Raw genomic sequence first — 18,092 nt, forward strand, 5'->3', positions numbered from 1 at the left:
TTAACATTTTAACACATCCAGTTCCATGTTGTCTGCATTCCTGTTGCTAACCCTTGTCACCTTTGTCTTGAAGTTGCTGATTCTAAGGCTCGTCTTGGCTGAGATTATTTCTGCGAGGCGGTTATTTGAGAGGAGCACAATGTCGTCAGCAGAGTCCAGACCTTCTAGCCGGGTCGTGAGAGTCCACTGTATGCCACCTTAATGTTTCTCCGTTGTCGTCCGCATCGATCCAGTTGATGACTAGCCGGAACTGAAAAGACCGACAAGAAGCATCCCTGCCACACTCCATTTAGCATCTCATACATTTCCAAGGGAACTCCGTTGTGATTGACTCTGCAGGTGTATTTCTTATAGGTCTTCTGAACATACTGATGAGGATCACGATGTATTTCACTGGGATGTGCGGCCATAGTAACTTGGTAGCTTCCACAACACTGTACTGTCGACGCCGTCAAAGGCTTTCTCATAATCCTCAAAAGTCGCGTAAACAAAAAAATTCCTTGCAGCATTTGCCCCAAGATGATAATCAAAATGACAATATGATCTGTTCACGATCATTCCTTCCGGAACCCAGCCTGTTCATCCTGTAATATTTTATTCAGTTCCACTTTCATTATCTCCAAGATTATTCTATTCACCGGCCACATTTCCGGCACTGACTCGATAGCAGCATTATGCCTCTTTTGTTCTTGCATTCCTTCATATTCCCCTTGTTCGTAAGTTTGATCAGGTAGCTTTCTTTCAAATCATCGAGATCTTGTAACTCAGTTAGATCGTTACCTAGCTCTTGCCAAACAGTTCTTGTAGCATCTTGGTCGAGGTGTTCAAATCTGCCTTTATGGTTCCTGATGTTATGCCATCGGCACAAACTGCATTTCCGTGCTTTAGATGTCTTTAGATGTTTGCTTCTTCCTCTGTCTATCTTCTATGATCATCAAGATTCGAAGTTTCGTCTTCTTTCTGATGTTTCTTGGTTTCAAAGCATCTGATCTGGGCTGCTGCTTTCTTGGCTCTCGTTCTGCTGCAGTTCAACACCTCTTCCATCTTCTTTCTGGCTGCTATCTTCTCAAGGGTCATCTACGTTTATGCTATTTGTACTTTCTTCCCAGCGTTTCCTACTCAAACACAGTTCACAAGCGCTTATATATAACGCAACAATGTACGAGGAGCAAGTCGACTATTTCCTTACAAAATTGCTTCTAAAACTGTGCGCCCTCGACCGTGCATTGTACGAGCACGAAAGCACGATTGTGACGAAGGGCGCATGCTTAATGGAGATAGGTAAATGAACTCTTACTAACATGGAACATTTTAACATAGAACACAGCAATTTGTAATCTTGTACAGCTCAGGGATCCTCAGGTTATTCGTGACAGTAATACTGTTACAAGTGAGTACAAGAAAAATGATGAGACAAAGATGTGATCGTACTAAACTCTTTAATCGAAGGATGTATTGTAAAGAATGTTTTCAGCTTAAAATCAGCGGGAAAATAAGGATGTTTACCCCTGGTAGTAGCTCATTGCGTAATGGCCTCCTGCCTCGAGCAAGGAAAAACGGCACACGTATATCTTACCCCGTTGCGCCGGAAGTCACACGTGAGTAGGTCTAAGGTTTATCTATATTCCTTGAAGTTGTTTTTGCTTTTAATTTTCTATTAAAAAGGAATGAAAGGATGTGCCATAATTAATTGCAGTGAAGCTACGTACTATACTGACCAGACTGACTTGAGAAGCTTCGAGATTGATATGCCAAGGCAAGACGTAATGCCTTAATGCCACATGACGCCCCTCACCTCACTCCATAAAACACCATGATTTCTTGTCACAACGAGACTATTTCAAGAACGAGAAAACTGCAAGCACTACATGAGGGCAGCTAGTTAGCAGGTCTTTTGGCTCATTGAGTGATGATGAGGCTTGTCAACAAAACGCACCCATGACTGACCCGGGGAAGCGGGTGAAAGTTTCAATTCACGTGAAAAAAATGAAGTGACGAGTTTATGTGTCACATATACTCAGATCAAAGAACAACAAATGAGTTAGAGTCATGAGTTGGTAATGGTCTTCAAGTCTGTAGTCTCACGTTGGCGCAAGAGAAGGCTGGTGGCTGGGGCTGGTGGGTGCGTGCGATTGCCGGGACGCGCATATGGGGAACTGTTTGGGATTCCCCGCCAAAATTACGTAAGAGGGGCGAGAGTGTAAACGGCACACAGGCATTAACATGGCACTGATTCTTAAAACCGGTTTGCTGGTGTTCTTTCCTATATAGCTGAGAGTTAGCTATGTACATGAATTATCTCACTGGCAAGCGGTGGTGGCAGAGGCAGCTGTATCATGTTCTTAGTGAGACCGATTCGCGCATTGCACCTCTCGCAAAGGTGCAGTTAATATGATAACACGGCGTGAAGTTTCCTGTTATAGTCTTGACCAGCTAAGGTGGAGAAACCTCAATGGCCAGTAATATTCTTTATAAACCTTTTTCGTTATTCCTGTGCTCCTTAAAGGGTTCAAGTCGTCATTTGCCCACTACACTGAACCGCTCCAAAATATGTATCATTTTTATTGTTTTCGTTGCACAGCTCAGGTCATTTATAGATGTTTACTGTTAGAAGTATGAAAAAGGAAAATGGCAAGACAAAGACAATCTTTCTATACTCTGTTATTTCAGAACTATATTTAGGATGTTTTCAACCTAGGATGTTTCCAACCTTTCAAGGGCAAGAAAATTAGGTATTCTTACAAAAAAAGTGCGCAAGATAAGTTTGATATTGAAGTTGATTGGTACAGATAAGCTAAATTTTCTATTTAAAAAGGAAAAAAAGGGTCGTGCGATAATCAATCGCAGTAAATCCACTAGACCGACTTGGAGAACAGAGTTTAGCAAGTCGAAATAGATAGGCTAAGGCAAGAAGTAATGCTCCAGTGACGCATGACGAACCTCACCTCACTCCATAAAACATCATTTATTGTCAAAACGAGCCTAAGAGACTATTCCAAGAATGAAAAAACTGCAACTGGACAGTATATAACAGCGGCGAGTAAACAGGACTTTGGGCAAGTGAGTGATATGGCCTCTCAACGATACGTACCCAGGTTCATATGACCGAAAAACGCGCCACAGAAGTGAAACATTTATTGTACCTAAAGTACTGAGTAAATAAGTAAAATCAAGTAAATGGGCGTCATGATTCGGGAATGGCCTGTGAATGTCTCTGGTCTCACGTTGGTACAAGAGATAGGGCGCGTGCGGAAACCAGTGTGCACGTGCGATTGTCGGGACGCGCTTAGAAGTGAGCAGTTCGAGATTCCCCGCAAGAATGTTACCTAACAGTAGCGAAAGGCCTAGAGACACACAACTTGGAACTAATTCTTGACGTCGGACTAGTAGCTATTCTTATGCTGTTTTGCATGAGACGGCGACAGACACAGTTGTTCTCAGTGTAGATTCGAAGGTCCAGTTGAAAGCACGTTTTTTAATGTTGTATCATAGGCCAGTTAAGGTCGAAGGGTCCCGGATCACTAATCTTCTTTCCTTTAATCTACTTATGTCGTATCCACTTAAAAGCTTGAGTGATCATCGAGTGATTTGGAATATCACTAACTCTCTTTTGTAGAACACATTTTATAACTGAGAACTTTGCAAGTCGAGATCGATATGCTAGGACAAGAAGTAATGCTCTAACTGACCGCATGACAAACCTCACCTCACTCCATGAAACATCATTTCTTGTCACAACGAGCCCTGGAGAGTATTTCAAGAACGAAAAAACTGCAAGCAACAAAATGTACCCGCCGTTTAATGACTCGGTGTCAGTTCAGACGGCCGAAAAACGTTCCACAGAAGTCACACATTACTGCGTTGCGTGTACCTAAAGCACTGGAAAAAATAAGTCAAATGAGTGGGCGTCATGATTCAGGAAAAGCCCGTAAAAGTATCTGTTGTCACGTTGGTACAAGGCATGAGGCGCGTGCAGACGCTAGCTAGTGGGCACGTGCACGTGCGAGTGTCGGGACGCGCGCAGAAGTGAGCAGTTCGGGATTCCCCCGCAAGAGTTACCCAACAGTGACAAAATCATTAACAACATAGAAACACACAACCTGGAACTAATTCTTGACGCCGGACTAGTAGCTATTCTTATGCTGTCTCGCATGAGACGGCGACAGACTCAGTTGTTCTCAGGGTAAATTCAAAGGTCTAGCTGAAAGCACGCTTTTTTATGTCCATAACCTTGGCCGGTTAAGGTCGAAGAATTCCGAATCACTAATCTTCTTTCCTTTAATTAATCTGCTCATGTCGAGTAAACACTTGAAAACTTGAGTAATCATGGATTGATGTGGAATATCAGCTGTACCCTTTTTTCATACAAGAATATATTTTATAAGAATATCCAGGCTGAAATTTGCGAAATTTTAAGAATATATATTAAGACTAAACCCGAGGCTGAGATTTTCCAAAGTATGAATATAATTTTGTTGTGTTGAAAAGTTGTAACTACAATACAATTATATGTTTAAAACTAAACCGTATAAAATTCTTCTTTTCTCTAAAAGGCAAACTAGCTAAGAAACAACAAAAATAGCACTAGCTGTATGTTCGATGCTAACAACATTTCCGCAAGAAGTTATGCATCAGTCAATTCCAGCAGTGCCCATCCCCCCCCCCCCCGGGCTAACCCCCGGGCATTAGCATTTTTTTAAAAAATGGGCAAATTCCCCGGGGTGGGGACACATAAGTTGTCTAAATGTCCCGGGGTGGGGACGAAGAAAGAGGGCAAATGCCCCGCCCCCGGGATCGTGACCTTTCCTTTTTTAATTAATCACTGAATAAAACGGTCAACTGTTCAGTATTTTAATGCAACGGTAAGACTTCAAGGACAACAGTACGTGTTAGTTGATTCTGATTATATTTATTTCTTTATATTTGTTTTTAACAGTTTGCTAGAGGATAGCTGGGATTGCGGCGGACGTGCCCCCAGCCGCGAGCGATGATAGGCGCCTGTATTCGCAGGCTACTTTTTCTGTGAAGAATCAAGACATTTTAAATGATGATGCATTGCATTTTAAGCTCGCAAGATCTGTCTTGAAGATCGCATCATTTGAATTCGCAAACCTTAAGTATTTTAACTCCACTTTCATGAATTTAAAAAATGCTAGGCTAGTTTTGAATGCGAAATGCGAAATAGTCGTGTTCACGTCAGTGATTGTTTTGTGATATAAAACAAAATATAGCTCACTTTGTCGCTTTTATTTATATGCTTACAAGTAATGAAGAAATATCTAAAATTGAGAAAACATACTTTAAAAACATCTGCAAGTTTCTCTAGTCCCTGACGGACAAGCCATTGTTCGACAAACGCCTCGTCTTTTACGATGAACTCATCCATGGCACTTTCCAAAACACTTGTGTCGAATGCCCGGGGGTCGCCCCGGGGTACGCAAATGCCCAGCCCCCGGGCCGCGATAAAATTGCGGATGCCCCACCCCCGGGACTGACAACGTGAGCAAATGCCCCGCGTTCCAAAACGCCATTCAGACACCAAACACTTGTAATTGATATTCCAATACATTTTAAAACGGAAATATCATACGCTATAATTTAAGAATATCTACAAGAACATTTTCAGCCTAAAATTGGTAGAAAAATAAGAATATTCAGCCTTGGCCGAAAAAGCAGTATTTTTATAAAAAAAGAGTTTAAACTAAACATACCCGTGACTGACCCAGGGACTGAGGGATAGGGCTCAAATCAGGTGACCGAAATACCACATAAGTGATAAATTTACTTTTTGTCGTGTACTCAGCAGATCAAAGGATAAAAAAATGAGTACACGTGGGCGTCGTGATCCGAGGTCCCTGGTGTCACGTTGAAGCGAGAGACAGGTTGCGTTAGATGCTAGTGGGCACGTGCGAGTTATCGGGAAGCGAGTACACTGTAATAGGAGTTAATTAGTGGAGAGGCAATCGACGTCGTTCTAATCGTAAGGCTGGTTGGCCAGTATACCTTTCCAGCTTTTTAGCGTCAGTTAGTTCCTGTGCAGTTTCTCAGTAGACTGCGACAGTTCTTAGTGGAAATTCGCTTTGCTACGCCCAGTGCGCCTTTTGCTAATGATAGGCCCAGTTAATAGCACGGTGTAAATTTTTCTGTTATACACAGTCTTATCCAGTCAAGGTCGAGGACCCAACTCACTAAACGCTGTATTCACTTATAAACTTGAGTGATCATCAAACTGACGTACTTGTAACTGAGCAGGGAGAGAGCCGTCAGGTGACATAAATACACAGAAGTGACAAATTTACTGCGTGACATGCACTCAGATCAAAGGACAACAAATGAGTTAGAGTCATGAGTTGGTAATGGCCTTCAAGTGTCACGTTGGTACAAGCTAGACAGAATGCGTAAGGACGCTACAGGGCACGTGCGATTGTCAGGGAGCGAGTAGTAGGAGCGATCGTTTGGGACTCCCAGCAAGAATTACATAAGAGAGGCAATCAACATTGTACTGATTCTTAAGGCTGGTTCACCAGTGTGCTTTTTTTTTTAGCTGAAACTGTAGCTATTCCTATGCTCTTTCTCAGGAGACTGCGACAGGGACAAACGTTTTTAGTGTAAACTCGCTACGCTACGAACATTGCGCCTCTTGCAAATACAGTTGAGTTTTGTTCTGTAGTTATCATGGCCACTAAGGTGGAGCCAGAACCGGATTGGCAATTTTTGACGATTTGAAATCACTTTGCAAACTCCACCAGGAAGAATTGAAGTTCCCTTAATAGGGTCTTAGTAATTATCTGTGCATGAAGTGCTCGGAAGGTACACGTGAGTAGATCTAAGGTTTATCCATATCCCTTGAGTAGTGTTTATGGACAAGTTGTTTTTGCTCTGACATTAACATCTTCACGCTCCACATTTCAGTGTGTAGTATTGCCGGATGTGTTTACGTGAGCACGTCTTGCAGTACTTGAGTAAGATGTGTAAACAACCTTCACACCAAGATGTCTAATGATAGACTATAAATTAGCCCACGCTCTTCTTTCAGTGAAACCCAAACTTTGAACTGTGTGTCGGACGCTTATGATCCGGAGAACTAGTAAAACAACAAAACACCTGTTAAACAAATCTCCCAGAATAAAAATATTGTGAATGATAATCAATAAAATATTTTCGCTCGCAAGCGATTGGACTTAACACGTTACGTTACTGAATATGCCCCAGCTAAAACTGGGAAATATCTTAGTGATGATATCCCCAAATTTTCAGAAAATCCCGCGTGCTGGGAAAAATATTTGAAGGATAATAAACACAACAGCCTCCATTTGACTTAAAAAATATGCTTGGATATTTGTCCTTGGACATTACCTGTTCTTCGAGTCTCACATTATCCGAGGATGCTATAAGTATCTGAGCATATTTTCAAGCCAAATTGCGCTCTTCTTGCGCGTAATTTGAGGAATAGAGTTAAGATTTCTAAATACTTCGTAGTAATTTGTCAAATGTTTTTCAAAACAATAATAAAAACCATCTGCCATCCAGATTAATGAAACTGAACACTTTTATAATGAGTCATATCTTGATGAACAAAACAGTCCAACGAGTTGGTGAATTTTACATAACTGATTTATCTAGTGCTCGTTCGTATTGCCTGGCGTTGTACACACTGTAGAGATATTAACCGGGTTCAATGTACGGATCAAGAAGAAAGGTAGTAAATCTTTCATTGGGGTACCTTAAGCATTTCTTTGGCTAAGTGTGAATTTTCTGTATCATTACGGTTTAAAAAAGACGTAAAATACCATATGTCTGCCAAAAAAAGGAAGGATCAACCTCCATTTTGAATTAGTGAACAGTCTGAGTTGAGATCTAAGAGTCCAGACCTGCTTGTTAAATCTCGAGGTATCTTTCGCGTTAGTGACTCTTCGACTTCGCGGCCCAGGATTATGCTTGCCTGTTTCAGTGGCTTCTACAGCTAATCAATTAACTAATTGCATGTACACTCATTCCATAAAATGGTTTGATTCCCACGTGAAGCTCAGTTGTCTTAAGCGCGTGTCGGTCATTTTTTATGAAAATTCTCGTGACATGACATGAGGCTCCGTGCTCCATAAATATTGACCAATGCAAAGCATTGGGTATTGTTTATATTAGAGTTAAATACTGAGTAATAACAATTTCTCCAGTAAGTGTTTGCGTAAAATTTGGGTAAACATTGCTTTTACAAGAGCGGAGCCTTGTGTTTGAAGACATATTGAAGCTTCGATTCTTTTTTTTCTAGTCAGTTCCCGTGGATAACAAAGCATTCTCGGACAGCTAACATACATCAGGTAAGTAACGTCTTAAATTTTATTTCAATTCAGCCCTTGTTTTACTTTCTTGTCAATTGAACGAAGATTTACCATGTTCGGCATTCCCACAAAGTTGTTTTTGTACTCCTATCGCTGCACCAGGCGCGAAGATCGTCTTTAATACATTACGATCATTGAAAGACCCATAAGCTATTCAACCTTTAAGGTTGAACTTCATTATTGATAGGTTTTGCTTCTCTGTTTTCTCGTTCGACTAATAGCTCCCAAAACTTGAGCACTTCAGAAAGAGGTTAATCCACGAGTGATTATCCGAAAATTGAAATTCTATATCGTTATTTCTCTGTATTTATTTTAAATCTAATAAATCCTCTATTTCTTTATCCTTCTGTATAATTTGAAATAGTCAAGGTCGATGCGCAAAGCTCACCAGAAAATTATCCAGAATTTTCCATTGTAAAACCACGGACAGTTTCTTTTAATGTATTCCATGGAGCTTCAAAGGGATAACAACAGAATTTTGTGCCTCTGAGGACATAGCATTCAGTTATAAGGGGTGGACCATTTGATTTTTGAGGGAGGGGAGGGTGATTATGAAAAAGATATATCCTGTGAACATACTTGTACCACATGCACACGACCACTACCGAAAAAAACATATTCACGCACGTGAGCCAAAAAAAGAAACATTACACGGAGAAAAAAATATCATGCACATACACGTCTCAAAAAGAAAATTTCTTACTGCATGAAAACGTTAAAAAAATTCGTGCCTATAACCAATCACCCGCACACACCCTCTCAAAAGTCAAATTGGCCACGACTAATAATCACTACATAAGCTGTCAATTGTTACAGTCTCTTCGATCTCAGCGAACCTCGATTTTGTGAAAGATGTTTGCCCAAACATGCTGATTATGTAATAGTAGCAGTAGTATATCACCCGGGGGGGGAGGTTACTCCCACCAAATTTTTCTGGGAGTACCCCCCCCGGTATATCATAACCTTGGACAACATATAGCTCGATTACAGCTGAGGAGATAAGCTGAGATTCAATATCCCGTCATTTCTTGAGTTGAGATTTCATTATATTTCGTTCACGTTCTCTGTGAAGTTCATAGAACTGGTGAATTAACCGCCGCATTGGAAATGATGTTTCGGTCAAGCACTCTAGCCCTTCGTCAAAGAAAAACAACAAGAAACAGTTGCCTGGTACTGTTTATGCACTATGTAATGAATAAGTATGGTATTTATATTCACACTTATCAACTCCAAGCTTAGTTAATCAAACTCGGCGTCAAACGGCGGATCTACAATGTGAAACAAAAGTCTTCATTCCTACAGTTCTTACAAGCTTTTCGATAAAATCGGTCAGTTTCGTTTTCGATTTCTAATTGTCAAAAAAATGATAGAAAACCCGTATCCAGTTGCGATATGTCTGCCGCTGTCATAATACCAGACAAGCATGTTAATTATCAGTCGTCGGATCCTGTTAATAACCAGATACGTTGGATGTCGTCCAAGAAAATTGACGATACAACACTCACAGGAGCGGAGCGTGCATTTCCTATGGAGTACGCCCCGACCGAAGGTTGATCATCCAGCGCCGAGAACGCGCGAAGCTAGGGGAGGATAGGGGCATCCGCCCCCCTCCCACCTAAAGAAAGTTTTATTCTCAGGCGCTCGGAAATGCCATTTTCCGCGTATCTAGCTTCATTGAATTAGAGGGTGTCTTCAGTGCATCGGTGTAGATTCTTGTTTTAATTGGATCTTGAAGAAATAAACCTTTTTAGTTTGGCCGGTTTGTTTTCCCATCTCAGACCGCGTGATATTTTTTAGAGAATTATTCTTTTATTCATCTAAAAACTATTCATTCATATATACGAGACTATTTAATGATTTGATAGAACGAATTCTCAAGAGTGTCATCACATGGTCTGAAATGGAGCATTAACAAACCGCCAATGCTAAAAGGGTCTATTGGTGCTTTTGTTTTCACCTTGAATGAACAATTCTGTTAATGAACTGCCTGTATATTGAAGTACGATAAGAAGAAACAAAGCTCCATGTGTACGTGTTCCGCTTGACCATCGGCCTCCCGGCGCATGCTCGCAGGTTACTCTAGATTTCTGATTAGACGAACCCGTTTGCTCGCGTTACATCAGATGACTCGGAGCAAGTTGTGCAGAAAGTACAGGGATGAACGGGTCAACTAAAAGATCAAATAATTTGCCCCAAGGCACTGCATATTGATAATTTAATAACTGGATCGTCGCTAAAAGCGAATAACTTGTCTGAATGGTTTATTAGTTATCTAAAGTTAACAGCGCGCGTTGTTTTGTTTTTTCCGAGCCAGTACGATTGCGCTAATTAGTGCCGCCCATTCTAAGCCCCCATTCTGGTCGTATATGGCAAATGCGTACCCTGTGTTGCTTTATAATATACTGCACTATAAATAGATAATAACTATTGAAAGCAATAATCATGATATCAAAATTCTTGCAATTCAATCCAATCAAAATGTTATCCATGAAGTCAATCCTTTCTTTCAACTGCTTGTCCGTTACCTGAGTACATTCGCTTCCTCTTCTAGCCTTGTGTTTGCCAGTGAAATATTAAGCGACCAGCCTGCCTTACGCCGCTAAACGTGCATCCAAGTCCTTAAGCTGTCAAGCAAAACCTTACAAATTAACAAAATGTTGGATAAGCTGAAGAGCAAGCTCGTGAAGGACGAAGAAAGACCGGACGATGATGCCACGACAGTTCGCGTGGAAAAAGAATGCCCCGATGGCGGGTACGGTTGGATAATTTGCGTGGCCGCTTCAGTCATTCAGTTCATCATCTTGGGCATCCATAACAACTGTTCAATCTTGTACACCTACTTAATGAAAGATCTGAACACTGGACCGTCAGAAACAGGTAACATATAATACGCCACCTTTTTATTAAAGCTGCAAGTTTCTTAGATTAATCCTTTTAGTACTTGATGTAAATTCGACGGAAATTCTTTCTGGTTACAGGCAAGTTCAAAACCATTTTAGTTCATGCGGGGCTTGTTTTGATTTTGTTTCTTCCAGAACGTTTTTGTCTTTTATTTTCCTTCTAGTTTGTTCATACACCATTAAGCTGGCCACAATTGTTGATTTTGTTAGAAAGGCTAATGAAACTTGATCATCTATCTCACGAAAGATGGTGTTAAAAAGGCGTTTGTTTCGATACCCTTTATCGAGAAAAAAACGCCATTTGTTTGTGTTATTTGACCGGTTTAAATTTAGTTTGGTTTTACATGTCTCTGGTGGTTCAGTGCTATCAGTTGAACTTTGGGAAGTTCTCTAGTTGAGTCACGCGTGTTTTTTTGTTTGTTTTGTTGTTGTTGTTGTTGTTTTTTTTTTACTGCATGTCTTTAACGTTGCTATGTTGCTTTTATTCGGGCAGACTGGAAAAACTGCAATATATCTATTAAACAATATATATATTAAACCCTTTCGTAGCTAGTTGACAGAATGAAATGAGATTTGAAACAAGACTGGATCTATAAGTATTGTTACTAACATTTAACTTGTTTCGTTTTAGCATGGGTTGGTTCCATAGCATTTGGCGTGATGTTCCTCTGCGGTCCATTTACCGGCGGTTTATGTGAAAAATACGGTTTTCGCGTGGTGACAGCAGCCGGTGGTCTCATTTCAGTGGTCGGTCTCTTGCTGACGTCATTCACCGACAATCTCTACGTCATATACGTAACATACAGTATCGTTTGGGGGTTTGGATCTAGTCTTAACTTTGCTCCAGCCACGATGGTATTAGGTAAGTTAAGACTGAAAAGCTTAACAGCAAAGTAGCAGAGGCTATGAACCATAAATTCTATTATTTTCTACAAATCCTGGGGCAGAAAATCTGGGTTGTTTCTCCAGGAGCTACGTACCTCATGGTTTCCACAATTTAAATCTTAATTTTTGTAAGTTCGTCGTTTGTAATCCGTGATAATCTTTTCCATCCTTAGCCACTCTCGATCCCATATGGCTTGTTATTATCTCTTTGGTGTTTTTCTATCTTAGTAAACTACTATTTTAAGGTTTTCTGCAACTTAAAGGTAATTTTGAACGCGGCCAAAAATATCTCAAAACAGCGCCATGACTAATTAAGTCCTTTAAGCAAACCTATTTCACAAGAGAAGACTGGAGCACTCTGTTATCGTACATCAGTGAAAGCTGCTTTATGTCCCAACAGCCACAGTTTCACAGTTTTTAGTAGAGGCACGGTTGTATTTCATCTAAGTTTCTTCTCGACCTGTTTATACCTCATTGTGATTTCCAATTCTTCTGCAGGTCAGTATTTCAGAAAGCGCCTTACTTTAGCTAACAGTATAGTTGTCGCTGGGGGTGGCATCGGTACGTTAGCACTGGGCCCCTTTTATCAATTCATCCTGTCCAATCTTGGCTGGAGAGTCATGCTTCGAATCCTCAGTGGTCTTGCATTTGTCGTGCTTCTTAGCGCACTCTTGTACCGTCCCCTTCCTGACAAGTATAAAAAACACGCTAAAAAGGAACCAAAGAACGAATCGAAATTCTTCGCCGACTTGTCCGTGTGGAAGATGAAACCATTTGTGGTCTGGGTTGTTGCTACGTCGCTGATGTTTATTGGATATTTTGTACCTTTTACTCACCTGGTAAGTAAACATAGTTTGTTGTAGACCGAATACACAAACAAACTGACATCTGATCTCTACCACCCTTAGCTATCCGGGTGATGACTTCATCATAGTAAGGCTAATTTAAACAGGGGCGTAGGCAGGATTTTTCAAAAGGGGGTGTCACACTGTGTCAAAGTGAGGGTACTCACCAGATCGTCATGGCGTTTTCACCACCTGTCTTACGTTGTTTGATTAAAAAAAGGCTTACAAAAGGGGGGTTACGGGCACCCCAGGACCCCCCTAGCTACCCCCTTGTTAAAGAGAGCATCCTTACTGCGGATTCAGTACTAAATGGTCTATCCACAGTCGTCAGCTCTTTTTTTAAGTAAAAAGCCGGCGAAGAGAATCCACCAGAACGAGTGAGGGAGCAAGCGCGACCTCGGAGCGGACGAAGAAAAACCCGCGCGCGGTTTTTATTTTGTTCTCGCCTCGAACAGATTAGAATTTAAAATAAGCGCATGTACAAAGCAATACGCTGCGAAGAACAAACCGCAGATATATAATTTCAGCTAACAATTTAACTAAGCAAAGAAACAATTTTGCAAAATAAAAAATTGAAACTCAACGATCGATTGAAGCGTAACATCAGTGTACTCCGTCATCTTTCTTTTAGTATAACAACGCAATAAATCTTGGCGTGCCTGGATACCAGTCCTCTCTCCTACTCGGCTATCTATCTATTGCTTCCACTGTATCTCGGGTTGTGTTTGGTCTTGTCCTTGATCATCCAAGGATTAATCGCTTCTACTTTTTACAGGTATGTGACTTCACTAATGACAATACATTAGAGACAGTCCAACAACAAAACCTGTGTTAGCATTGCATTCAAAAAGTGCGTCATTTTGTGTTAATGAAAGATAATAATAATAACAATAACAATGACAATGACAATGACAATGATAATAATGATAATAATGATAATAATGATAATAATGATAATAATAATAATAATAATAATAATAATTTCACAGAAATCTTGAGCTCATAATCGAATTGTTAATTAATTAAGAAATAACTACGGCCAAACGAAAAACAATTTAACATGTTCCAGCTTCAATAATCTTGATTCAAAGCTTCGTGTTTTCCACTGGGTTCTTTTGCCTCAATTAGTTCTTTTGACGATGAGGGCTAGCAAAAATGGTTTGCACGTCAAATTAAAAGCTGAAGTCGGTACTTGACGACCTTGTATAAATGTTTATCTCAGTGTTGCGTCCACATTGGAAAAATAACTTGACAACCTGCAAGGAGAACATTTTAATGCTGGACGCTAAACTTCTTATTGGTTCTTGTATTTTAGACCTCTTTCTTAATGATGGCAGTGACCTGCACGTTATGTCCAGTCGCACAGAACTACACTGGTCTTGTTCTGTATGCCGTTTTCTTTGGATTGTTCGACGGCTGTTTTGTGTTGCTGCTTGCTATCACTACAAGTGATATTGTTGGACCTGAAAAGCTTCCGGCAGCTTTAGGAGGCTTATATGGAGTGCTGGCTTTCCCGATGACGTTTGGGCCACCGTTGACAGGTATGTGTACGGTAACCTTTTTTGTTTTAATGTCAGCAGTTCATGTTGTGGACTTGATATCACGTGCAGTGGCATAGTCCTTCCACGGGCAGGGGGAAGGACGTTTGATGTGACATCAGTTTTTCGGAGTTAAGATAACTCGCCAAACGACCCCATTTAACTTTTAGATTGCTACCTGTGATAATTTGGCCCGGTGATAAGATAACTCTCTTTAATTTGTGATCAGCCCCTAAACACAGTGATATTTAAATGTCTGCCGTCTTCAACTGCGGAACCCATATCCTGTTGCTCGGGCAGACTAACATCTTGTTTAGGAGAGAATGAATGCTGATCGCTCTCAAAGTCGGGTCGAAACTATTTTCTTTCATGTAAACCCCTTGTGACCGCACATCAGTTAATTAAAACAAACTGAAATTGGGGGAACGAAGGTACCCCGAGGAACTAAGAGAAGTTACTAATTTGTTGGGCCTCTTCTAAGAGCTGAAGTCGGTAGTAAATGGTTGTCTGTATCGCATTCCACACGGTCGACAAATACACGAAACCTTTTTCGAGGAAGTTATTTAATAATCTTGTGTTTCGTTCTTTCAGGTTTTATTTTCCAACTGTCGGGTTCATATGAGAACGCATTCTTTGTGGCAGGCGGAGCCATTGCCATGGGAACGTGTACTCTGTCACTGATTCCATTCTTCATGACGAACAGTAAAGTGGAAACTAAAGAAATCCGTGAAGTTCTCTGCCAGAAAGATGACAATGAACAAGAGTTCGAGGACACCCCATATTGGGCCGAGGGAGGACAGAGAAACTCTCTTTACGACACAAGTAACTTTGCTCTGAGGCGTTCGATATCCTGTCTGGCTCTTAGCAGACTTGGAGACGTGTGTAGTACACAATGTATACTAGAAATGATCGAACAGGAGACCATTGTTTGATTACAAATAACTACTAATTCGCTTGATCCTAGTGTGACGCTTGGTCAGCGGTCTTGGAATGACCTTGAAGCGTGCGCAGCAAAAGTAAACGCTTGTATTTTCATGACAAGCACCTCATAAAATGTTTCCACACAGAAACGTTCTCCTCTCATTTCGTAGCCTCGAATTACACACGAATATTCATAAATGTATTTTGCAAAGCTTACTGATCGACTGCGTGAAAGAACAGCAAGTTTCCGTTATTAAGTTTTCTTTCACAAGTTTCAGCACTAAAAAAACTTCTCTGACTATTTTAATTCTGAAGCTGCAATACTCTATACACAGCGGAATATCCAGAAAACATCGATAACATTTTATACTCAGTTCACAGCACACCAAGATGTTAAACATGTTTAAAAGTGGTTTAGCTAAACAAGGTTAAAAATTAGTTGCTCATACCGAGCACGTGACTCCACAACTTAAATAGGTAAAAACCTGTTTGATTAAAATATGGTAGCGAGGTGGCTTGAAATTTGTCTTCTCAAAATGACTACAAAACGTGATCGACAAATTGGAACAACCTAAACCTTATTTTGTTAAATTAGTTTAGTTGGTGTTGCGGAATGGGGTATTACTTCGATTTCAAAAACTGGCTCAACCAGGTTTTTGATCGGAGGATGGTTGCCGCTGAAGAAAAAACTTGCCATATACTACAGGTCAAACATACTAGCAAATAACACTTGTTACGTGGAAACTCTTCGAAGGAAACTTATTCGTGTGTAATCGACATTTTACTTGCGCTCAGCTCCTCAGATTTCCTATTGGTTCGTAAAGAACTTTACAGCAGAGATTAAATATTTTTATTCCTTATATCAGCGTCAGATATCGTCAACAATAGTTTTTTGTAGAACAGTTTTTTAGTTTTTTAGATTTTTTTAGGCTTTAGCTTTCAACGATATTTTGTAAAGCGCATTTGGCTCATTTTTAATGAAATTTGCTAGGTTTGAATTTGCGAAGTATGCTTATAATTTAATACGCGTAAGCCTATCAAAAGTTTAGCAGGACGCAAGTTGCAAACCTAGCTCTTAGTCGTTTTGAAATATATTGATATTACAGCAATTATCAAACTGACATAGATTGTGCTAGAAGCCACGCCTTAGATAATCAACTTTATTGTAAATAGCATTAATTGTTATCCTTCTAAGAATTAATTTCATTGACACGTAAAGCAGGAAAGGTTTAATCGTAACAACCAAGGATTATGACTAAAAAGAAACTCTTTACTCTTAATATAGAGATGTGAGAAGTTTATTTTTTCATTATATTATTTAGATTGTTCGAGCTCGCTGGACACTAAAATAGCTAAAATGAATACATTAGTACGAATATAAACAGTCTAGCATTGAAAGTATAGATATATATATTTCTTAAAACTCAAGGGACAAGACAAAATTGTAAAACAGTTTGTTTCCAAGAGTTAAAGCCCTGTTATACGGGGAAATTATACATAAAACGTGCCGGGTGTAATGTAATTACATTAATCGTGTTTCACGTTTTGTGTTTTACATTTTTATTATCTGGCCTTCGCCTAGAAAAAAATACTATTATAATTTTTTTTCTGTTCTCGGTGTAAACGTGAAAAGTTTCAGTGAGGTGAATATCACAATGTTCCAAGGAACTGTGCAATAGGTTTTTCAACGCCATTTCAATTGGCTTAAGAATCTATTTTGAAAAGAAATAAAAGGCAAGTGACCCCAAAATTTTGTGTTTTTTGTCCTATTTCTGGGTTGTCTCAGAACGAGCTTGTCTCAGGGAGTTTACACTACACAGCTGGGAGGGACAAAACGTTATTTCGTATGTGATCTGTGACTGCCCAAATGATTTTTTTTAGAGCAACTCGAATTCATTCTTACAAAGAGCTCTTAGCGTCAAGGCTCGTGCAAAATTCCGACTATGGACTTGTAAAAGCCTGACAGATCAGCGAATTATTATCAACACTATACGAGTTCGTTCACTGAGCACTATAGACGCATCAATACCCATGTTATCAGTGTAAATTTAAAGCTATGCATGGAGATATAAATGTATTTCTAAACACTCTCAGGACAATAAAGCAAAATTGTGAAACAATTTGTTTCCTAGGTCTGTTACTCAGGGAACTTTACGTAAACGTGCTGGTGTAATGACGAATTTCCTATTCCATTGTCTGGCCTTTGTCTGAGTTATTCTTTTTTTAAAACCTTTTAGTTTTTCTAGTCAGGTTGGCTTGGTATTGGACGTAATGAATCACACATGGCAGTTATAGAACGTAATATATCAGACCATATCACACTGGACTGAGAGAAAGTAATTCATCACACGGAGACAGCAGAAATTAAGCTAAGACAATTCGGCAAATGTCCCCCCCCCCCCCCCCCAACTTTGAGGTGTTTGGAAATGATTTGAAAAACTGCGTGGAGTGATTGATTGAAACTTGTACTAAGAAAAAAAGACGAATAACTAAAATAGTAAAATTTTGAGCTGAATAACACCGAAAGGTTATGAAATTATCTGTTTAACTTTGCAGACATGAATACAATTGATGAATTTGAGTAAGGAAGTTGATTTGAGGTTGCGGAACTTTGTAGCACATCACTGACATTATCAAATCAGAATAATCTTTATCCAATCCTCT

General features: G+C 40.0%; 1 protein-coding gene and 1 long non-coding RNA gene across 2 annotated transcripts; one reads left to right on the top strand and one right to left on the bottom strand.

The window, feature by feature from the left end:
- Window positions 1-4,889: 4,889 nt before the first annotated feature.
- On the bottom strand, window positions 4,890-7,995 carry LOC149111913 (uncharacterized). Its single transcript, XR_016207183.1, has 2 exons — window positions 7,872-7,995; window positions 4,890-7,084 (listed from the first exon to the last, which is right to left on the bottom strand). It is a non-coding gene; the product is annotated as an uncharacterized LOC149111913 (long non-coding RNA).
- A 92-nt stretch (window positions 7,996-8,087) lies between these two features.
- Window positions 8,088-17,178, top strand: LOC110051659 (monocarboxylate transporter 10-like). The gene is made up of 8 exons (XM_020757713.2): window positions 8,088-8,173; window positions 8,270-8,318; window positions 10,891-11,216; window positions 11,871-12,101; window positions 12,623-12,963; window positions 13,601-13,744; window positions 14,285-14,510; window positions 15,099-17,178. The coding sequence occupies exons 3-8, from the start codon at window positions 10,994-10,996 to the stop codon at window positions 15,437-15,439; spliced, it is 1,506 nt and encodes a 501-aa protein (XP_020613372.1). The 5' UTR covers window positions 8,088-8,173; window positions 8,270-8,318; window positions 10,891-10,993; the 3' UTR covers window positions 15,440-17,178.
- Window positions 17,179-18,092: the final 914 nt, after the last annotated feature.

This window comes from Orbicella faveolata, unplaced genomic scaffold (genome assembly GCF_042242905.1).
Source record: "Orbicella faveolata isolate gen_17 unplaced genomic scaffold, um_ofav_v1 contig_2, whole genome shotgun sequence".
Lineage (NCBI taxonomy): Eukaryota > Metazoa > Cnidaria > Anthozoa > Scleractinia > Merulinidae > Orbicella > Orbicella faveolata.

What these genes read in the sequence shown, in the direction of transcription:
- LOC110051659 (XM_020757713.2), top strand. Translation starts at nt 10,994, where the DNA reads ATGTTGGATAAGCTGAAGAGCAAGCTCGTGAAGGACGAAGAAAGACCG. An exon ending in CACTGGACCGTCAGAAACAG is followed by an intron (nt 11,217 to 11,870) that starts GTAACATATAAT and finishes GTTTCGTTTTAG; the next exon opens with CATGGGTTGGTTCCATAGCA. An exon ending in GTTTGGGCCACCGTTGACAG is followed by an intron (nt 14,511 to 15,098) that starts GTATGTGTACGG and finishes TCGTTCTTTCAG; the next exon opens with GTTTTATTTTCCAACTGTCG.